The sequence below is a fragment of the Engystomops pustulosus genome, chromosome 6, assembly GCF_040894005.1.
Source record: "Engystomops pustulosus chromosome 6, aEngPut4.maternal, whole genome shotgun sequence".
In the NCBI taxonomy this organism is placed as follows: domain Eukaryota; kingdom Metazoa; phylum Chordata; class Amphibia; order Anura; family Leptodactylidae; genus Engystomops; species Engystomops pustulosus.
This window is the reverse complement of record NC_092416.1, coordinates 40,203,385-40,227,405: the sequence shown is the minus strand read 5'-3', so window position 1 is coordinate 40,227,405 and position 24,021 is coordinate 40,203,385. Positions and strand designations below refer to the sequence as shown.

The following is a 24,021-nucleotide window of genomic DNA, read 5'->3' as shown; positions in this document are numbered from 1 at the left end:
TTTAACATTTTATTTTTCTGTGGCAGATTTCCAGGTCACCACTACCAAAGGATGTGCCAGCGCAGCAGAATGCAGCGGAGAAGTTCTCAATATATGGCAAGAAGCACAGACCATATGGTGCTGCCAGGAAGACCTTTGCAACATATTCGAGAACTACGGCAAAGGGCATAACAACATTTCACATGCTCCGAGGAGCGACCCCTTACCTGCCATTTACACTATAGCCCTAGCTATGTATCTTTTATGTTTCGCTTAGAGGGAATTTACTGCATTATGACGCCCAATCCTACAGCATATGAATGTGGCTATGACGGAGTAACAACTATCGACGTCACACAGCAATTTATGCAGATTCCGCCCAATCTCTTCAGGCCAAGTAAAACATGGAGCCTCCCTTACTAGAGGCAACTTAGGAAAAGATAAGATGATTTACATTTTTTTCTTTCTTTACAACTCAAAACGAGGCTGGGACAATAGAACGTGCAACACAAGAACTTCTAGATCTATTCCTCCATCTATAACACTCAAACAATCATTCCTTTATTTAAGAAGATTAAAACCTGCAGAAGAGGGAACATCAGATAAATCGGATTAACGCGTTTCGGGTTACTAATAGTCCTATTCGTTACTCTGTGACACTCGATATATAAAGTTTTTTCTATTGCTCTTCTTGATTTTAACATTACATGAAATTTTATGAAGTCTTGACCTAAGCGGTTATGAACTATTCTGGAAGTACAGGCAGTCCCTGGCTTACATACAAGGTTCTGGAGGTTTGTTCTTAAGTTGAGTTTGTATGTAAGTCATAGCATCATATCATAGTTTATACGGTTGAAAAAAGACACTTGTCCATCAAGTTCAACCAAGGAAGGGAAGTCGGAACTTGTATATTTCATAATTGTAACTCCAGAGAAATGTTTTTTGGTCTCTGTGACTATTGGATTTTAAAAATGTTGGATTGTCATAAGAATCAGGTTTAACAGTAAAGATTAATTGCTGACACCTCTGATAACTATTACAGCTGTTTATTGTAGCCTAAGGATAAAGTACAGTAAATTACCAACATCCAGACGTCCGTTTGTAAGTCGGGTGTTCTTAGGTAGGGGACCGTCTGCATTCTGTTTCTGAGAAACTCAACCTAGATCTGTTTTTTTTATTGTTCCTTTCATTTCCTTCTCTAACACTTCCTTCTATTGTATCAAATGTGTAGGAAACTCCATTGATTATTTTGCTGAAATCATCCCCATCACATTTGCAGGACTCCTGCCCACCCCGTCCAATCGAGTCCATCTTAAACCATATAGGAGTTTTTAGGAAACCAATTTCTCATAGATGTATATAATGTTCTAATCCAGAGCACAGAATCTGGAGCATATACCTGGGGCGTGTTGCAAATGGACCAAATTTGCAGGATATGTAATAATAAAAAAAATCGGTCCTATAGCAAAATCTAGTCTACATGGGTCAGTAAGACCACAACGGTCCTACATAATATGAGGTATGACATGTATTCTGGTCTATTAAATTCACAGTATTAAAGATTAATGGCGGCAGTGATTAGAGTACTGTCCGGTGTAAGGCACGCTTCTTCTTCTTATATATCTATACTTAGGATCTCTGAGGTACAAAGATGCCGTGAAACCCATATGGGATCTGTACAGGAGCTTCAGCTCTGGCAATCTCAGTAAAATCTTTGGCATCCAAAATTAGGAGGAAGATGTTTTTATTCTAAAAAACAGAAAAAAAAAACAGAGAGAAACTTATTACATGATGAATATGTGGCCATGCAATCTGTGCAGTACAACAAGTAACTAAGACAACTGGTAAGTACAAGTCTCTACTGTAGTGCATAGCCAATCATTTCAGTCTTCATCCTGAGCTATAAATATGCGGTGATGCAGAGATAGAGGAGTTTGCCGTGACTTAAAGTAGTTGACAACAAGCTAGCCCCAAATGTGCTGATTGGTGGGGGCCTCAGTGATGGGACCCCCATGGATTAAGAGAATGGGTGTCCGTTGTACCCTATATGAATAGATGACCAACATAAGCGTTGGTGCTGACGGATGTAGTAAAATACAGGGATATTCATCTGGGGTAAGAGGGGTGCAACAGACCCCCCTTCCATCACAGAGACCCCTTGGATCAGCAAGTTAGCCCCATCCAATGGATGTAAAGATATCGGGAGTAGCAGGAACAGATTGTTTGTCAACTATAATAGTCAAATTATGTTTTTCCTTTAGACTGTGAACTTTGAGCATCCAGATTGCCTGCAAAGAGAGGTGTCTAGCTCTGGCAGCACCATGGATTATGTGGTCTGTCATTCATTCGGAGGGATTTTGCTTAAAGGGAACCTGTCACCACATTTTTCACAAATACAGCTAATGATAGGTTCCCAAAGAGCCCTATAACTGACACCATTCTTTTAGCTTAAAATTGTTGCCCTCGCATCCCCATAAAATCTATTTTGCTCTCTTATCTGGCAGGCAGGTATAAGATCTAGAGCTTGGATGTGGCCTGCTCGGGCTGAATCATCTAAGGTCCTGTTACATTTGCAAACTATACTTCATCATGTATGTATCTGATCACTTGCGCTTGATTAAATATTATTCATAAGGGACAGCTAAGAGCGCTAGCAATAAAAAGCAGTGTGATTATTATTAGGGACAGTTCACACATCTCCTGTACTTTACATTCCACATACTTGGGCTCATTTACTAAGGGTCCGTCAGACGCATTTTCGTCATGTTTCCTGACGATTTCCGTTTTGCGCCGAACAACCTGACGGATTCGGATAATGCGCGGGATTTAACATTTAAAATTGTGCTGCAAGACACGCACTTACAAGCACCGGGAAGAAGCAGGTGAACTCTGGCGGACCTCGGCACAGAATTTACGGATGCTGGAACTCAGGCACACAAGCTTAGTGAATCGCGGCAGACTCAAATCCTCGTCAGACAACGCACCGCGGGATCGCAACAGGACGGGTAAGTAAATCTGCCCCATTGTATTCAGTCTTCTGGCAATTTAATATTAAAATTTTTTGTCCAATGATGCACTTGGTACAGGGCTATATACTTCTTGGTGCCATACCTGATCTGGTGTAAGAACAGCTGAAAGAATAACACCATCATCCTCCTCAATAGAATTTGGGTAAGGAACAAATATTGGCTCTGAGGGATAATACCCGTTCTCCTTCCACACCTAAAATAAACAATAAGCAAAAAATCAATACGGTTTATAAAAGGGGTTGTGAGACTCAAACACATAGCTGCATGAAGAGAAATGCATAACTTTCCTCTAGTTTTAGCCGTTGCAACTCCATCAGCCCTATATCCTCTCATCTCACAGCAAGCAGCTCAGTCTGATAAGCTCAACCCTCACTCAGCCATGTCCCCTCCCATCTCACAGCAGACAGCTCAGTCTGATAAGATCAACCCTCACTCAGTCATGTCCCCTCCCATCTCACAGCAGACAGCTCAGTCTGATAAGATCAACCCTCACTCAGCCATGCCCCCTCCCATCTCACAGCAAACAGCCCAGTCTGATAAGATCAACCCTCACTCAGCCATGTCCCATCCCATCTCACAGCAGACAGCTAAGTTTGATAAAGCAAAAACGGCAGCTATCTCACAGCCGCCGTAAACTTGTATTATGCACAATCACAGTGGGGTGAGCACACCATGTCTCACCACTCCATGACTGAGCTGGTCCACTTCTCAGCTCCTATGGAGATGGGAGGGGTGAGTGATATCTAGCCAAAACAAGCAGCAAATGTACCCCTGTTTGTGACTCCTTTTAATAACACCTCACGCGCATTTGGCCTAACATGAGGAAAAGGGCATTGTCTAATGCCATAGTAGCTATGCAGGGTAAATGAAGATGGGAGGGGGAGCAGACCAGGCTTTTGCATGTGTGTAACATATAGACAGCAAAGACCATGTGATCATTTCCAGTTCATGATGAGAAGAGCTCAGTGAAACGTGCAAAGCAAAATGCATTTTGCAAAGTAACATATCTGTTTATTTATTTCTCTAGAACAAAGGTCTCCATAGTCCCCATTACTGGGACAAACTTTAAGTACCCCTTTATTACATTGAGGGGACCTGTTTAGTGGAAGTGACAATCAAATCAATCCTTTATATGTCATAGTCGCCATTGACTGCTGCATATATTCAATTAGTGATTGACAAGTGGTCATTAGAGTAAGATGTCCCCTGTTCTAACTCCTAAACCGCAGCCATCTTTAGGCCGCACTTTTACACCACTTTAGTCCATCCCCCACCCAACCATTATGTCATTGCGCACCATATTTTATATAGGTTAGGAAATCTTCAAAGGTTTGGTCTCATGAGAACAGAAATGAATGGCAAAATCCACGCAGAACAATATGTTACTTCACCTTGGCTTTCTTTGTCTCCACGTCCACTTTAAGTAAAGAATTCCCGACTAAATGCTGGAAGCCACAGCCGTAGAAGTATCTGTATTTCTTTGTGTTATATTTTGCATAATTTATTTGAGGGAATTCTAGTCCGCAGGAGTCCAGTGTGTGGTCATGGAGGTTTTCATGAGTGCACCATATCTGAAGGAAACCACAATCAGGATCCCTGAATATATATGAGTACCCATACAGCTAGTTATACAGACAACGGGGGAGATTCATCAGTAGTGCTTGAGAGCCAATGGCAACCAATCAGAGCTCAGCAATCATTTTCCGAAAGAGCTGTTTATAAAATTTAAGCTGAGCTCTGATTGGTTTTCATGGGCAACTAAAACAGTTTTACCTCAGACACTTCTAATAAATCCCCCCAATAATAACTATGTTCCCAAAACATGCCCCAATGTTTCCCATACCTTCCCATCAGCTTTCTTGGCTGCTGTAGCTGTGGAGTATTTTAGAGGCTGAGCGGCCACATCGCCGTTAACGCTGTCACCCAGAGGGAGAACAAATCTACGTGGGTAAGCGTGCGCCAACTGGGCGAGGAACTGCAAGACAGAAAAAGATTAGACTTTGGCCCAAGGGGAAAGATGTCTGCACATACTGCAAGTAGTCAAAGTCCGAGGGAAATCATGTGTCAGTCATCTTTTCTGCAGATGATTTTCTAGAACAGTGGTGGCGAACCTATGGCACGGGTGCCAGAGGTGGCACTCAGAGCCCTCTCTATGGGCACCCTTGCCATCACCCCAGGGTAGAGTTTGTCAGACAGGGCTCAGAGCCTCTTGCAGTCCCAGGCAGCTCAGGACCCTAGAAGGAAGCTACAATGATAATCCAAACTTCTTCTCCTTCTTTCTACTCTATTGGTGTCCTCCGGTGCCTATACAATTTAAACATGTGACAGAGTAGGTAGTAATAAGTTGCTGCTTAATTTGTCGCATTGGCACTTTGTGAAAAATATGTGGGGTTTGGTTGCAGTTTGGGCACTTGGTGTCTAAAAGGTTTGCCATCACTGTTCTGGAACATCAATAGAACCCACAGCTGGTAGGTGTCTCATTTCACCTTTCCTAGGTCCATAAGGCACCAGTGCTCCTATGATTTACAATTCTCTTGTATACAAAACGTAACTTAAAGGAAATCTGCCATCAAAATCCATCATGATAAAGCAGGAACACTTACTCATAGATCCAGACACTGTGACTGTGGTAATATATTCTTATATATGTTATCCATGTAGGGCTCCTGAAGGCTTTACCAGAACCCCTCTGTGCTGCAGATTCACAGGCTGTTACAGTGTGCAGGAGCACTTATTCCCCTCACTGTTTGCTGAAACTTCCTTTGTAGCAGGGAGATTATATCAGGCAGAGGGAGGGGGAAGTGCTGAAGGAGCTTTAATCTAGAAACTCAGGTGAGATAGATTAACCAGAAATTAACCAGGAACTGCAGCTGCTCCTGTGTCTTCTCTTCCATCCGGATCAATTCCGGAGATGGAGAAGAACACATGTCTTTTGCCATTTTTTTATTTTCTCTTCACACTTTTGAGCAGTTCAATAAATGCAGCTGGGCTTACTACCTGGAGATCTGGTGGATGGCACCCAGCTCTGGTTTATGCATTTCTGAATACTTACATTGTTTATCTATAAAACCCCCTATATTTGTTGTGGATCTGGCCCATGTCACCGAAACCTTATATAGCTGCTCACCCTACAAGCATCTGATGGTATCTTGTACAACATCAGTCACAGGCAGTGGTAAGTAGGACTCTGCTGCCCTCTATTGGCCTATAGTGGATAAGAGGCCTAATGCTGCAAGGTTTATTTGGAAAAATCTGCAAATACAGTAGAAGCAAAGTGTTTTTCAGCCCCATCTATAGCTATTATTAACATGCAAGCAGTTCTTCACATGGTTATCATACCCAGAATGTAGACCATTCTTTAAATTAGGAGCTAGATATCAATGTAATCTCACATATTAGCAAATAATTTTTAAATACACTTTTATTAAGCTTCTGAACATTCAGATGAGAGATGATGAGAGATAACACAATGACACACTTCAGCTCTGCTACATCTCAGCTATAAGACACACAGCTCTGCTACAGTCCTCCCTCCTGGATAAAAACTGTAGCAGAGTTGTAGCTTGCCTTTAGCTTGTAGAGCAAGTCTCTGCACGGTGCTGGTTGCCGGCAGGAAGTGCCTGTGTCTGAGCTCGTCTTAAAATGCAGGAGGGAGGGGCAGGAGGCAGAGAGCACTGCAGTGTGCAGACAAGAGAAGCTAATCATGAGAACACCAGAACTGATAAAGACAGGTTGGAATTATATCTGCAAAATTCTGTATTTTTGTTAATAACAGTGAATTAGAGAATGTGTTGTTTCTGCAGATGAAATAAGGTAATATGAAACAAGTGAAATTACATTCAGTTTACCCACTGCCCCAAGTATCAATTTGCTCCATCTCTACCTCATTCAGGTCATCTCCAGATTTGCGCAGATTCTGTAGCTGGAAGAGCTCCACAGCTCCTCCATCATCCTGGCAGCAGAGGTCGAGAACAATGCAGCCCTGGTCCTCAAATGCATTGATCTGATGAAAAGTCGCAAAAGCCTTGGCATGGAAAGTCGTGGAATGTTTCTAAAAACACATGAAAAATTGTATATAATTTATTCAGCAGTAACAAAACTGCAAAAAAAAAAAAAAAAGAGATGAGATTTGCTAAGTAGCAAAACAACTTCTCAGGATAACGTGGATCTGGTACAAACTGTAACAAGACGTGTCCGTCTACATTCCAATCTGCAACTAGGAATAAGTCACTATATTGTTCCTATGGATAACATTTTAGCCAGAATACATGTATAACTTATGGGATTCTGGGTGTACAGAACTTACCTTCCCAGTGTGCTTATTAATAACATGAAATACTGTATTTTGGTCAGGTTCCCATTTCATGATTCCCGAAAAGGATTTTCCTTGTATTCTATTTAACAAAAGCTTCAATATGTTCAGCCGCAAAGGTTGTTCCACAAACACCACATAATTCTCACTCATTCCTGGGATGAAAAATGAAAGAAAATCTCTACAATAATGTGATATTTATGTGACACAAATCCGCTCCAATCATTTGGATTGTTAGAGTAAAGATGACTGATCTTGTCACAAAAAGTTGGGATTTGTTAGGTGAACTCCTGGCAGACTCCTTTGCGGGACTTTATTAAGCCTGTGCATCGGCCATGAGCTAGCAGCACAATCTGCGGCTAAGTCACGGCCTTGTAGCAGGGGCGTAACTACAGCGGTGGCAGCTATAACAGCTGCTATGGGGCCCACAGAGTCAGGGGGTCCCAGCATCAGACCTGATACACTAAAGAATGGTTGTTGTGCACCATTATATACATATTATGCTGCACATTGTGCAACATAATAAGTATATAACAGCGCACATCTTCCACAGTTCACAGCTCAGAAAACAAATGTCGGGGGAGAAGGAGGCGACAGCAGAATGTCTGTCATCTCTAATTCCTGCTGTCTACTTCCCCCATCTTGCCGGCAGCTACTAGGACAGATCTGTGTAAGTGTATATCAGTGCATAAGTGTGTGTGCATGAGTGCATAAATGTGTATATTTTCTGGGGGGGTAGGGAGTCTGCTATGGGGCCCAACCTCTCCCAGTTACGCCCCTGCCTCACAGACTTCTACTTGGCACATTCACGGTGTGGTAAGGTGTATACACCGCGCCTCACTGCACCATGAATGTGCCAACTGCCTGCACCCCACAGATGGAGCAGGTCCTATTCCAGCCCATCTTAGCAGCACCAGCAAGCACTTCTTATGGACATGGGCAATGCCAGAAGGGCTGCAAGCAAAGGCACACAGCCCGTTGTTTGCATCCCACTTCAAAGGCCTTAGAAATACTGTGCCTTTAAATTGCTGCCGAAATTAGAAGGAACAAAGTGGGGTCCAATTTTTATTCAAACATATCCATCTGCTGCAACTTTTTTTTACATTCAAAGATTTCCAAGTAATATGTGTGTATGATGGGTGTCCTCACCAAAGCTGTGGTAGTAGGCAGGTTTCATCTTCTCCTCTGGTTCAATGGAACAAACAACTTGAGCCCCTTCCAGAGTATCCCCCGAATTTGACTTCTGTGGGGGAACCCTAATAATGTTGTAACGTGTCCCTGTGTAGAATCAAGCAACAGACAAGAATATTTTTCACTGCAAATTTTTAGACCAAATTTTATCCGTCATGTGAATTATGATAAAACAAGCAAGTTGTCATGGGATGGCAGAGATGTAGTGAAAAGAAGCAAAAGCATCACTATAGAAATTGTACACTTATGTCATTGTCACAATCCTACAGAAATGCTCCCAATCAGCACATAAAAGGAATGAATAAATGGTGAGCAAGCTTTACTTCCAGGAATATGCCATCATTTTTTAGATTTCAATATTTTTGTTAAGTTTTAAGAACTATAAGAAAATATCACGGCAGATAGTTACAAGGATTGTCCCGAATAGTGAGCACAGTTTGCGCTACAATCTGTATATAGGCTCATACACGTGTTATACATGCAGATAAAGGCTTGGCATAGAAAGAAAGTCTGTGAACAAATATATGACAAAGTAACACTAAACTATGTCACAGGGCTTTAGGCCCCATTCACACAGCATTTACAGTAGCATTCAGTGCACATATGAGAAATAGCATAACCCAAAGTGAAGAAGAGCTTGAGCTGAGTTTTCTGAGAGGTGCGTTGAAAGTAGCAGACCTGACAGCAAGAATACCTCCATATTGTGTAGGAGTGGGCATTCCCATAGGATGAGAAACAATGTCTTTCTACCCACATGCCATACTTTTTTTTAAAGGGAACCTGTCATCTAGGAGGTGTGTGTAGGAGGTGGGCAGGGGGGATGTTTACCAGAAGACGGAGCAGAGCGGGGGTGTTGCAGCCTGACTCAGCTCAGGAACACCCAGATTACTCAATTCCGGATTAGGGCAAATTCAAAGGAACGTATGAGGACGGGCATACATCCGACTTGCCGGAGAGAAGGAGGGGTTACCCCTCCCCTCTCCATAGAGATGCAAAGCCGTGTACACGGGGAAAGAAAGGACATGTTCTGTCTTTTCCCTGTCCACTGAGAAGTGTCGCCTGGTGCGCCTTTTACCGTCTATTGGGGACATTTGTATGGCCACACACTTGCGTTAGTGTAAAGTAGCCCTTACAATGCAAAGTGGGGGATCATTTTATAATTTAGGTAAGACTTTCTGCTTGGGGGGTGATTGACAGGTTCCCTTTAACCCCTTAAGGACGCAGCCATTTTACAGCTTAAGGCTCAGCCCGATTTTTTGGATTCTGACTTGCTTCGCTTTATATGGTTATAACTTTTGAACACTGTTACTTATCAAAACGATTCTGAGATTGTTTTTTCCCCACATGTTGTACTTCATTTTAGTGGTAAATTTTGGCAGATAAGTTTTGCGTTTATTTACAAAAAAAAGAAAATGTGATGAATTTTTTGAAAAATTTGCCATTTTCGAAATTCTAAATCATCACGTTTTCAGGCAGATCGATTTACCAGCTAAATAAGTTGCTGAATAACATTTCCCATTTGTCTACTTTACATTTTCATAATTTCTGAAATATCTGGATAATTTATTTTGATGTCACGCGGCTTGCAAATAGAATATCGCTTTTCCGGATTTTCAGAATTGACTATTTTGGGGATAAATACAGTTTTGAATGAAATTTTACATATTTAGCATCAAAACCCCCTATATAACCAACCCATTTTCAAATCTGCACCCCTCAAGATATCAGAAACAGCTTTTACGAAGATTGTTAACCCCTTGAGATCTTCATAGTAATTGAATCAAAATGGAGGTGAAATTTAGAATGGTCATATTGTTCCCTTATACGTTCATTTAGCACCAAAATTTACACATTTCCAAAATATAAAAAGAGAAAACCCACCATACAATTTGTTCTGCAATTTCTCCTGAGTACAAAGACCCCCCACATGTGGCCGTTACTTGTTTTATGGGGGCACAGCGAGGCGCAGAAGGGAAGGAGGGCGCTGCAGCTGCCAGGAATTTAGTTTCCTCATTGGCCCCTTTTGAAGGCTATAAAATTTTCGCTTTTTCGTTATTGGGGCCATGTGACGGCATTTTTTTTGCGGGATGAGATGCTTTTTCCATTGTTACCATTTTGGGGTTGGTATCACCTATTGTTGAAAATTTAGGAACTTTTTTTGAGGGCAGGAGTAGAAAAGCATCAATTCTGTACTGGATTTTTTACTTTTTTTTTTTTGGTGTTCACCGTATAGCCTAATAGTCATGTTATCTTTATTCTATGGGTTGATACGATTACGGGGATACCAGACATGAATATATTTTCTTACGTTTTACTAAATTTGTCAAACAAAACCCTAATGTGGGGAAAAATCTATAATTTTTGTATTGCCATCTTCCAAGTGGCATAACTTTGTTACGTTTTTGGCTACGGAGCTGGTTGATGGCTTATTTTTTGCGGGACATGTTGTACTTTGCACCAGTATCATGTCTGAGTACATATGGTTTTTTGGTCGCATTTTATATCATTTTTTGTGGGATTGAAAAGGTAAAAATCATAATTTTTGGAGGGTTTATAACAGTTTTTTTTTACGGCGTTTATCGTGGGGGTTCAATAATGATTTACTTTTATTCTACGGGTTGTTACGGACGCGGTGATACTATATATGTGGGGTTTGTGTTATGATTTAGACTTTTTTTTTGAGTTATATGTCTCTTTATATGTTTTGGGGGTTTGGGGCATTTTTAGTGATTTATGACTTTATTTTTTTATTGAATAACTTTTTTTTTTACTTTTTCACTTTTATACCATGGGACATGAAGAAGCAATCTTCTGATTGCTTCTTCATGATAATATTCTGCAATACTCATGTATTGCAGAGTATTATCAGTGTCAGCCTATGCACTTGCATAGGCTGGCACTTTGCCAGTAAGATGACGTCACAGACGCCATCTTACTGGCAATTCTTGCTAGTAACTCTGGGGTCCAGATCGGACCCCAGAGTTACTATAGCAACGATCGGCGCCCCCCGAAAACGGTTCGGGGGGGCCGATCGTGGGGGAAAGACCCCCCAGATACTTGTTAGATGCCGCGGTCGCGCTGACCGCGGCATCTAACGGGTTAAGCACCCGCGATCGGAGACAACTCCGATCGCGGGTGTTACACTGGGGTGCCGGCTATTAGTTACAGCCGGCACCCCGTGTTTCCCGATGCCGGTTCGGCTCTGATCCAGAGCCGAGCCGGCATAGGAGCCGTGGCGGATATATCCGCCACTGAGCGCTAAGTCACTGCGCTCCGTGGCGGATATATCCGCCGCGGAGCGCGAAGGGGTTAAGCAGTTTTTTGAATGAACCAGAATGATCTTCAGTATTAAGTAACCATGACACTTGTGGAACCAAAAAGTCAACGTCACACAAATATTCTTGGGGTTGGCGTTCACCTAATGTTATCTGTTATTATGGTCTCCAGATTGTGCAAGCATGAAACGCGTTGGAAATTTTGATGTTTTTCCATGCCTTTTAAAATGCTTTAAATAAAGAAGAAGCTTTATTCAACGCTGTGCCCGTCTAGGATTTTAACTGGATCATGCTTGCACAAATTTTGGATGTCTCTATGCTGGAGTGAGGAACGCTACGTTTGTTTACCTTATATCTTCTCCCGATTGTACATGCATCCTACCGTGAAAGACCTGATCGAAATGTAATGTTTTCTTTAAAAAATTTCACATGCAGTGAGCTTCCCAGACATGTCCTTATACATTGTAGATGAAAATATCTGATTACGTACCTTCCTTTCCGTAGGAATTTCCCATATTGTACACCGTACCATCGGGGTCATAATGTGGGTGAGCTGTGGCACCATTCACTGCAATAAACTTGCTCCAGTCAACCTGAGTATAGGGATAATCTCATTGTAAAACTCTGGATAGAAGTTGGATACTGCATGGGCTGTAATAAAGCTGTTTTGGTAGTAGGGAGATTTGTAGTATAAAGGTTATGTGCGTAATGGCAGAGGACAGCTGTTAAAAGAAATCTACCACCAGGATAAAGGAATGTAAACCAAGCACACTGACATACTGGTATATACCCCCTCTGGTAGGATCTGCTCGTCTTTAAGCTTCTTATGCCCTGGTTTTTACAAAAAATAAGGCTTTAAAAGTTATGCAAATGAGCCTGTGGGGCTCCAAGTTCCATAGTTTTTAATGAAGCCTTAAAGGGGTTGTCCAAGACTTATCAAAAAAAAGGTGTCCGGGAGGGGGCTGCTTAAAAAAATAAAGATGTACTTACCTTCTGGCGCCTTACGGGTGTCCTGTGCTGCTGTCGATCCGGTCCGCGTGCCATGTAAAAAAACATGGCCGTGGGAGCAGTGCTGAATTTAGCTTCTGGTCGGACCCGACAACTGCTCCCGCGGCCATGTTAGTTGACATGGCGCACAGACCAGAGCGACAGCGGTGCGTGACACCCGGAGGGCGCTGGAAGGTAAGTACATCTTTATTTTTTTAAGCAGCCCCCTCCCGGCAACCTTTTGTTTTTTTGATAAGTCTCAGACAACCCCTTTAAGCCCCTTAGGCTCATTTGCATAATTTTTAACACCTTTATTTTCTTAAAAACAAGGGCATAGGAGAGCAGATCCGTCCAGAGGGGGCACACACTGGTATTCAGTGTGCTTGGTGTACAATCCTTCATCCTGGTAGTAGATGTCCTTTGATAAATTCGGAAACATGAGGAATGGGAAGCCTGATATATTATTGGAGCTGCAAATCTTGCCGTTACTGACCAAAATGACCAGACCAGAACAAGAGGACACAAATATCACAACTAAAAAGTTACCACAAGAGAAAAACAGAGGAGCTGCAATGTTTCTGATAGTCTGGCCTTAAAGAAGACATGTCCCCAGAATTTTACCCCCCAAACCAACAATGCCTGCTTGTAAAGGGTTTAAAGTGCTCACCATATCATCTTAAATTAGCTGCTAGTAAGGCACAGTTACCTTAATAACAGCCATTTTCCTGATATGTAAATTAGTTTACTTGACTCTTTTATTCAGAATATGACTCTCTGTTTTCTCCTGGGCTGCCAGTGAACCACACCCCTTTATTTTGAATGACAGCTCTGTGTCACTTCAAATCTTGGACACTGTCCTTCCTCCTTGTTCCCAATTCACAGGTGTCACTGCTAGAACATGCTGCTGTATGTAACTAGTACTTGACTTTCGGCCAATCTTCAACTACAGACATATAAAGCTCTGTTTACTTATATGAAATATTGTGTAACTTTTTTTTTCATTGTGCCTTGAGTTACATTCATGTCATGTGACCAGGGTGATGTCATCTAAGATTCTTTGCCCCCTAACATTTGCAAAGTTTACTCCATGTACGTATCTGATCACATGAAATCATAGCAGCCTCCATACAGGATGGGGAGGACTAGAAGTCCATGGAGGCTGCTATGATTTCATGTGATCAGATACATACATGGGATACATTTTGCAAAAGTAAAGGGTAAAGTAAATTAGATGACATCACCGTGGTCACATAACATGAAGTGATGAATAGTGAGGAAGCATTAGGGATTGGAAAGAATAGATGGGAGGGGCTGGCCGAGCATAAAAGAAGGGTTTTATTTAGTTGATAGGGCTCTATGGGAACCTGTCACTAGCCGTGAAAACCTCTCATAATGAAAATGATGTAGTACGGTCTATTCACGATTAAAAAGGATTCCAATACAAAAGACATCAAGCATTTCCCAGATCATTTTAGAAGGTTGCAAAGTAGCGATCGACTGCCTCCTCAATAAGCTTTGATCACCTTATCCAGGGTATCCAGTGTCTCAGGATCCACCATACGCATAAAATTGGTTTCGGTGCTGACATAATAGTCACCTTTATACAGTACATAGTTCACGCTGCAGTTGTCAGTGGAAACTGAAGAACAAGAAGAAGAATGAGATAAAGATCAACTTATATGTTCAGCCTGAGCAAAAGACTATGTGTAAAATACAAGCAATAAAGCCCAGAAATGTCATCCCACACCCAGCTGTCACCAGCCTGGAGTTACATCACATAATCTACCATGTTCCCTTTGTACATGTAACCCATGATCTGTACTGGATTTTGAAATACTATGGCTATATACAAATAAAGCTTCATTTTTCTATTATTTTTATAATGTGAGAAACCATTGAAAAATATTCCTTGCTGCAAAAATGCAAAGATGACCCAACCCTACCGCAATTGTAGTTACAAGTAATGGATGTCACCGTATCACACCTGATCTAAAGACTCACTGGAGCTCATTTACTAAGGGTTGTGGATCGCACTTTCGTCGGATTTTGCACCTTTTTCGGGTTTTGCTCAGCTTTGACAGCTATTTAACAGGTGTCTGCGCTGGGATTGTTTCGCACGGGGTCGGATTGTAGCGCAGATGCGCCGGCTTTCATGCAACAGAAATTAGTGGATGTGCCGTCGGACGATCCGACTGATTCGGACAGGATTTAACTTTCAAATTATGTCGCATGACAATGCACTTGCATGCACCGGGAAGAAGAAAGTGAACTCTGAGCAAGGAAGCGACACATGCAGGATATCGGGCGCACAATCTTAGTGAATGGCGGCACAGCGCATTATCAGCGGACAATGCACTTTCGGTGAACTCCACGGACAGGTAAGTAAATGTGCCCCATGTATGACATTTCATCGATCTCTTTAAATGCATTAAAAAAAACTTACTGATTTTGAATTTTGACATAAATCGATCAAATGCAGACTTGCAGGGGTCGGGCATTGCCAAGGTACCAAATTCGGATGCGACAATACGATTAGCACTCTTATTCTGGGTGTAGGAGTCACTTTGAAGGAACTTGCTCATGTAGGTGACAGCGCCATTCTCAATCTTGAAGTTGTGCATCAGAGCCATCCCATCGAACCAATGATTGTATCTGGGACACAGGGTGACAGAAGCGGCTATATGTTAACTGATAGTAAATAGGACATTGCAGGCAAAATGTAGATGAGTTCTGAACCCGTGCTTTATTCTGTTACATAGCTTAGGCGGAGCCTGACCGTGCAGCGAGCTGGACGCTTAGACACAAGCTCCGGCTAAGCAGACCTAGCTCCACAGATATTCAGCGTCTCACTGTTCTCCAAAATGGGCAAATCCAGTAAGGACAAAGACCCTGATCTCTTCGAGACCCCGAGAAGCAAGAAAAATCAAGGGGACCTGAAGAATCCGTGAAAAACTGTTACATAGTTTAGTATGGCTGGAAAAAACTCAGATATGTCCATCAAAGCTAAAGGAGGAGGCTGAGAGGAAGGGATTTAAGGGAACACAATTCTGTATTCTAACCATCAATGTTATTTTGCAGTAATAATGCATCTAGGCCCTTCTTGAAGCTCTCTGCTGTCCCTACTGTGACCATCTCCTGAGCTCGGCTATTCCACAGATTCAATGTAAAAAAGCCTTGTTTCTACTGGAGATAAAACCTTCTCTAATCATGACTGGGACACTGTCACCTTGTTTTTTGATGTGGTTTAACCCAACTAATGTTTATTGATGCATCTAACTAGTTTAGCATTGTCTTGTCAAATGCTGCACCTTCTATTGGCTATATACTAGGGGGCACAGAGGTCGCACTAACATATTTCTAGAAGGGTAATAATACTCCTCTTACTATTTTTGAGGAGTTTTTTTAGCCGGGAAGGAGTATGAAATTTTCAGTAATACAAGTATATAACTTATAGCTGTATATAATGTTGATAGACGCTAATTATATAAGAAAATCATGTGTCAGTATCTTCTGTGTATAAATAGCAGATAGAGGCAGTTATAGTGATTTTACATCATGCATTGCCCAGACTGGAGCCGACGCCACCAACCCCCCAACCACAGTCGCCGAGACCTCCCACCACCACACTGCGGCCCGCCGAGACCGCCCACCACCACACTGCGGCCCGCCGAGACCGCCCACCACCACACTGCAGCCTGCCGAGACCGCCCACCACCACACTGCGGCCCGCCGAGACCGCCCACCACCACACTGCGGCCCGCCGAGACCGCCCACCACCACACTGCAGCCCGCCGAGACCGCCCACCACCACACTGCGGCCCGCCGAGACCGCCCACCACCACACTGCGGCCCGCCGAGACCGCCCACCACCACACTGCGGCCCGCCGAGACCGCCCACCACCACACTGCAGCTGACACTGCAAATCCATGATGGTTGCTTTGTAAAATGTTTTTTTTTTTAAATAAATTTTGGTTTATCTTTTTTGGTGTCTGTGTTGGGGGGAGGCGTTTTTTTAAAGGTTTTTTATTAATTGAATTTGCGTCTTTGTCATTTTTTACGTGTTTTTACTGTTTATGCAGTCCTGTTTCACATACACCTCATGCCACCTCAGCACTCGCCAGACACGCAGTCCCACGTAACCTATACCTCATGCCACCTCAGCACCAGACATGCAGTCCCACGTAACCTATACCTCATGCCACCTCAGCACCAGACATGCAGTCCCACGTAACACACACCTGCCACCTCAGCACCAGACATGCAGTCCCACGTAACATATACCTCATGCCACCTCAGCACCAGACATGCAGTCCCACGTAACATATACCTCATGCCACCTCAGCACCAGACACGCAGTCCCACGTAACACACACCTGCCACCTCAGCACCCGCCAGCCACGCAGTCCCACGTAACATATACCTCATGCCACCTCAGCACCAGACATGCAGTCCCACGTAACACACACCTGCCACCTCAGCACCCGCCAGCCACGCAGTCCCACGTAACATATACCTCATGCCACATCAGCACCGGACATGCAGTCCCACGTAACACACACCTACCACCTCAGCACCCGCCAGCCACGCAGTCCCACGTAACATATACCTCATGCCACCTCAGCACCAGACATGCAGTCCCACGTAACATACTCCTGCCACCTCAGCACCCGCCAGACATGCAGTCCCACGTAACATATACCTCATGCCACCTCAGCACCAGACATGCAGTCCCACGTAACACACACCTGCCACCTCAGCACCCGCCAGACACGCAGTCCTACGTAATATACACCTAATGCCACCTCAGCACCTGTCAGACATGCAGTCCTATGTAAAATACACCTCATGCCAACTCAGCACCTGCAAGACATGCAGTCCCATGTAACATACAGGTCTTCCCTGACCTTATCACATCCACTCCTGTCAGGCCCCCTCCCCTCCATACAATTGTATGCACACAGTACCTGTACACCTTCTACTTGCAGGCAGCCATTACAGCTCTACTTCCTGTGAGGAGACTGCGTGGTAAGCCACGCCCCTTTCCCGGAGACTCCGCCCCCTCCCGTGACATTACGGCTACCCGGAGCAGCTCCATTCTACAGGCTACCAGCGCTGTAGTGTGTGCAGAGCAGTGCCGGCCCGTGCGCTGCCAGTGTAATGTCCTGCACACCAGTGCTGTGCGCTGCGGACCGCTCAGCCACACACTACAGCCAGGGATAATTGCCAAGCGTACGCTTGGCAATTATTCTGGGGAGTAATGGCGCCTCATCATGCGTCTATGACGCTTGGTGAGGCGTTAATGTGATCTCTGAGGGGGCAGGAGACTTACTATATACTGGGGGCATGAGCTGGATGGCAATATACTAGGGCAGTGGTGGCGAACCTATGGCACGGGTGCCAGAGGTGGCATTCGGAGCCCTTTCTGTGGGCACTCAGGCTATCGCCCCAATTTCACCAAACAGGACCACATCCACCAAATCTTCCTGTAGTCCCAAGCAACTTAAGAGATGCTGCTCTCAGCGCTATTTTAAAGCGACAATTCATTGGCTGTTTGAAACTGCAGGAACAGTGAGAAGGTGTGGAAAGAACTGCATTGTCTTTGGAGGTCATCCTGCTGGACCCACCATCATTTGCCCACCTTCTTTCAACTGCATTGGTGGCCTTAGGAGAGCCAATACAATTGAACAATGTTTAAGAACTTGTAGCGATAAGTTACTGCTGAAAATGCCATGTTGGCACTTCATGGTAAATAAGTGGATTTTGGTTGTAGTTTGGGCACTCGGTCTCTAAAAGGTTCGCCATCACTGTACTATTGTATAGGCAGGCTGGCTATATGCTAGGGGGCATGGGCTGGCTGGCAATATATTAGGGGCAGGGGCTGGCTAATAGTAGGGGGCAAGGGGCTTGCTATATACTGAGGGCATGGGCTGGCTATATATTGAGGGCATGGGCTGGCTATATACTAGGGGGCAAGCAGCTGGCTAGCTATACACTGGGATCAGTGGGATGGCTATATAAAGGGGGCATAAGATGGCTACATAATGGGAGCAGGGGCTGGCTATATACTAGGAGGCAGGCTGGCTATATATTGGGGACATGGGCTGGCTGGCTGTATACTAGGGGACATAGGCTGGCAGGCTATATATTGGGGGCATGGGCTGGCTAGCTACATACTGAGGGCAGGCAGGCTATATATTGGGGGCATGGGCTGGCTGGCTATATACTGGGGGGCGGGAGGCTGGCTTGCTTCATTTTAGGGGACATGGGCTGGCTGGCTATATACTGGGGGGCAGGCCGGCTATATACCAGGTGGAGGCTTTGACAAATGCATTTCCATAGCGTTTCCCAGTTTTTTTGTGTTTAAACTCGGTACCTCTGCTTATACTCGGGTCGGCTTATACTTGAGTATTTATGGTATGTTAATTCATAAACACATTCTTACTTGTCATTCCCAAATTCGAACCTGCCCGGCCCGTTTCGCAGCAGGCTTCCTCTGATCCATTTCGGGATGGCCCCTGTGACTTTGGTGGGAATGGGCTGTGGAGTTTCTTGCACAGTCTGGAACAGAGGTGCGATACATTCTACTCCCGCCTGAGTGGTGAAGCTTGTTCTTTGACAAAATTTTTTTAAAGCTGAAAGAACAGAGAATTTAATTTATTTTTAGTTGATAACGAAACACATTTCCACAATTCCTATTAAAAGCCATATTCCAGTACATAAATAGCAGAAGATGGATAAGTCTTAATGGAAAAGCCTTCTATATGATCTTGCACTAATGCTCTGAATACTAATAGTGGAAGTGAGCTTTGTTTTTTTGGCTTCTGTGAATCTGATACTGGAAATGTGAGCGGAGCGGAACATGTACATTTCTTGTTTTGAATTTTTTTTTCAGACACATTTCATGGACCACACACTACTCCCGCTAAGGGACTTATAGGCATCATAGTCATATAACGTAAGAGGCAAGGAGTCTCTGCATCCCTGCAGTGCAACAAAGGCTACTCCATGCCTCCGTAGCCTCTGCTGTCCCTCCTACCAAACTTACAGCATCTTATACATAACCCGGGGACTGCCCGTAGTCTGTAAGAGTAGACTGGAAATGGGGCTAATAACAGAATTAATTTAAAATAATAAACTAAAAAATCGAATTAAGAGATTTTTAAACATTGTATATAGGCATGCAGTTATTGTCCCTGTGCCATAGGACGATATGGGTATACACATATATACTGTCCCTGTGCTATAAGCTGATATAGGTAAACACACGTATATACTGTCCCTGTGCTATAAGCTGATATGGGTATACACACGTATATACTGTCCCTGTGCTATAAGCTGATATGGGTATACACACGTATATACTGTCCCTGTGCTATAAGCTGATATGGGTATACACACGTATATACTGTCCCTGTGCTATAAGCTGATATAGGTATACACACATATATACTGTCACTGTGCTATAAGCTGATATAGGTATACACACAAATATACTGTCCCTGTGCTATAAGCTGATATGGGTATACACACGTATATACTGTCACTGTGCTATAAGCTGATATAGGTAAACACACGTATATACTGTCACTGTGCTATAAGCTGATATGGGTATACACACGTATATACTGTCATTGTGCTATAAGCTGATATAGGTATACACACGTATATACTGTCCCTGTGCTATAAGCTGATATAGGTATACACACGTATATACTGTCACTGTGCTATAAGCTGATATGGGTATACACACGTATATACTGTCATTGTGCTATAAGCTGATATGGGTATACACACGTATATACTGTCATTGTGCTATAAGCTGATATGGGTATACACACGTATATACTGTCCCTGTGCTATAAGCTGATATAGGTATACACACGTATATACTGTCCCTGTGCTAAAAACTGATATGTCAGCTTACTTTTTTTTTTTTGTGAGCCAAACGCAGGCCCTGGGTTTCTAAAGTTCAAGTTCGCTAATCACTTCTTGTGAGAACTTGCAGTTGCGCATGCACTTTCTCTGTTCTGCCCGGTTCAGCGGAACCCCATATCCAGCTCAGCTCAGCGGACCCCAATATTCAGCCCAGCTCTGAAGACCCCCATTTCTAGCCCAGCTATGCGGACCCCTTCATATCCAGCCCAGTTCAGACAGAAGAGCCCCATTTTCATGCCAGCTCAGTGGACCCCCATATTCAGCCCCCCCCCCCCCTCCCCATGTCCAGCCCAGCTCAGCAGACTCCCACATCCAGCCCAGCTCCAAGGACCCCCATTTTCAGCACAGCTCAGTGGACCCCCCATATCCAGCCCAGCACAGCAGACCCCCATATCCAGCCCTGCTCCAAGGACCCCCCATATCCAGCTCAGCAGATCCCCCATTCTCAAGACATCTCCTGTGGATATATCATGAGTATTAATACCCTTTAAGTTCCTAGAAAGAGACCACCCTAGAGCTAGGGTCCTGTATGTCTCCTCAGAAATAACACGTGGTGCCCATAACTAATAATATCAGATATGAGAGAGATACAGGCTGCTCTCCGGGCAGTAGCAGGGAAATGCAGCATTATGTTATGACTGTACATGTAGCTGTTAGCAGGTTCTGCTGAGCCTTGTAGTTCCTCAGTTACATAAGTCTGCACAGGTTATATAACTGTATAACACATAGAGTAATGCATTACTCTCAGCTACAAGCAGCAGAGGGGATCAGTGCCAGTTACCTGCCGCCCGCAGCGCCCGACCACCGCTCAAAACCTGCATCTTCCTGCTGAGAAACATAAGGACAGCCGGAGGGGACAACGATAAGCAAGCCCCTGATTGGCTCCGGTGGCTGTCCATCAGTTGTTTATGCCTTCTGATTGGCTACTTCCTGGATGTTTGTTCCCAGAGGTTATAGTGCAGTCGCCTCAGTTTACAGTAAAAAGAAAGAAAAATGTCTGAGAGGGGAGAAGGAGGGAGAAGCTGCTGCTCCTGGAGGCTGCAAAACACACCCTGGACTGCAAAACCACCACAATAATGTATAGAAAATGTTACACACAACACCTGACCCCTTTCCATTTCCGCGCTTGTGTTATTAATGCGCCATCTTTCCAAAATCTTATTTTCTTTATTTACAGAGATTCCCTGTAGGAAGAATTCTCCGCAGTGCCACCAATTATAGGGAAACTAGCACTTGGGTGGTGGCGATATAAACCATTTATACTTACAGGTGGCGTGTTAGTCGTCTGTAATGGGACAGGTTTTCGTAATGCTGTAAATAGCGTCTTCCCGGAGAAAAATTACTTTAAAAGATATGCTAATTAGCGCCGGGTGCTCCTGTGGGGGCTTCTTCATCTAGTAATTATGCACGCCTTTGTCTTTTTCTCACTCCCACCCGTCTGCCTGAGAGACTGTGACATCAGAAGCCGCCGCGGCGATGTGCGATGACAGCTCTTGGGAAGTTTCGCACAAAAGTGGTGTACATCAGATAGCCGCAACTGCCGACTTGCTTTCACAAGACTTCTCGAGAGCTCTCGGGTAGGAAGGAGTTGGATCATTAGGCTCTGCTCACTAAGAAGAGCCGGTTCTTCTGGCTCCTAAACAGCTCCCTATTAAATATACAGTAGGGTGTCCCGCACCACTCCACTTTTAACCCGATATTATTGGGTTAAAGGGGCTGTCGTAAGCCGTTTAGGGGTGGGGATTAGTGAGGTACCAGTGAATCGAAGAACGGAAGCGTGCATAATTTTTCTGGCGCTCGGCTGTTTCTAATTATGCACCCCTACTGCGTGCTGTATATTCTATTCACTGCCTCCCTTCTCATGTGCGCTCGACACTGAGAAGAAGCGGGCTGCAGGATATAACCCAGTGGCCGGCTGGGCGATAGTAGTGACATGCGCGTATGCGTGAGAGTTGACGTGTGACGGTGCTGAGTGAGAGCTGTGGAAAGGAGGGAGTGAAAAGAATATACAGTACGCAGTAGGCGTGCATAACTGGAAACGGCCCAGTTGCTGGAGCGCCCTGTGTAACATACACATTAGCGTCCGACGCTAATTTGCATCATTTCAAAAGTTATTTTATTCAGAAAACAAAAGGTCTATTGGATCAAGAACAGATCCTGCAACACTATGGACTCAGCTAGTAGGAGGTATGCTTGTTTATATCAGCATTTTCAGTGATAGATTTGCTTTAAACATCAGCGCAACATTACAAATAGTTACAAAAAGTTGCATTCAATGTGAGGGGAATGCGGAAGAGCTGCATTACATTATATATAGGAAATAGGATTATTATTACAAATAGTTACAAAAAGTTCCATTCAATGGACTCCAGAAGGGCTCCACTATATACACTCACCGGCCACTTTATTAGGTACACCTGTCCAACTGCTCGTTAATACTTAATTTCTAATCAGCCAATCACATAGCGGCAACTCAGTGCATTTAGGCATGTAGACATGGTCAAGACAATCTCCTGCAGTTCAAACCGAGCATCAGTATGGGGAAGAAAGGTGATTTGAGTGCCTTTGAACGTGCATGGTTGTTGGTGCCAGAAGGGCTGGTCTGAGTATTTCAGAAACTGCTGATCTACTGGGATTTTCACGCACAACCATCTCTAGGGTTTACAGAGAATGGTCCGAAAAAGAAAAAACATCCAGTGAGCGGCAGTTCTGTGGGCGGAAATGCCTTGTTGATGCCAGAGGTCAGAGGAGAATGGGCAGACTGGTTTGAGCTGATAGAAAGGCAACAGTGACTCAAATCGCCACCCGTTACAACCAAGGTAGGCAGAAGAGCATCTCTGAACGCACAGTACGTCGAACTTTGAGGCAGATGGGCTACAGCAGCAGAAGACCACACCGGGTGCCACTCCTTTCAGCTAAGAACAGGAAACTGAGGCTACAATTTGCACAAGCTCATCGAAACTGGACAGTAGAAGATTGGAAAAACGTTGCCTGGTCTGATGAGTCTCGATTTCTGCTGCGACATTCGGATGGTAGGGTCAGAATTTGGCGTCAACAACATGAAAGCATGGATCCATCCTGCCTTGTATCAACGGTTCAGGCTGGTGGTGGTGGTGTCATGGTGTGGGGAATATTTTCTTGGCACTCTTTGGGCCCCTTGGTACCAATTGAGCATCATTGCAACGCCACAGCCTACCTGAGTATTGTTGCTGACCATGTCCATCCCTTTATGACCACAATGTACCCAACATCTGATGGCTACTTTCAGCAGGATAATGCGCCATGTCATAAAGCTGGAATCATCTCAGACTG

At 44.1% G+C, this 24,021-nt stretch overlaps 1 protein-coding gene across 1 annotated transcript; it reads right to left on the bottom strand.

Annotated features, from left to right (window-relative positions):
• Positions 1-877: 877 nt before the first annotated feature.
• Positions 878-21,582, bottom strand: LOC140134962 (carotenoid-cleaving dioxygenase, mitochondrial-like). The gene is made up of 12 exons (XM_072155815.1): positions 21,491-21,582; positions 19,217-19,406; positions 15,217-15,425; positions 14,297-14,412; positions 12,277-12,379; positions 8,470-8,598; positions 7,315-7,475; positions 6,892-7,059; positions 4,852-4,983; positions 4,400-4,579; positions 3,091-3,201; positions 878-1,728 (listed from the first exon to the last, which is right to left on the bottom strand). The coding sequence occupies exons 1-12, from the start codon at positions 21,546-21,548 to the stop codon at positions 1,609-1,611; spliced, it is 1,677 nt and encodes a 558-aa protein (XP_072011916.1). The 5' UTR covers positions 21,549-21,582; the 3' UTR covers positions 878-1,608.
• Positions 21,583-24,021: the final 2,439 nt, after the last annotated feature.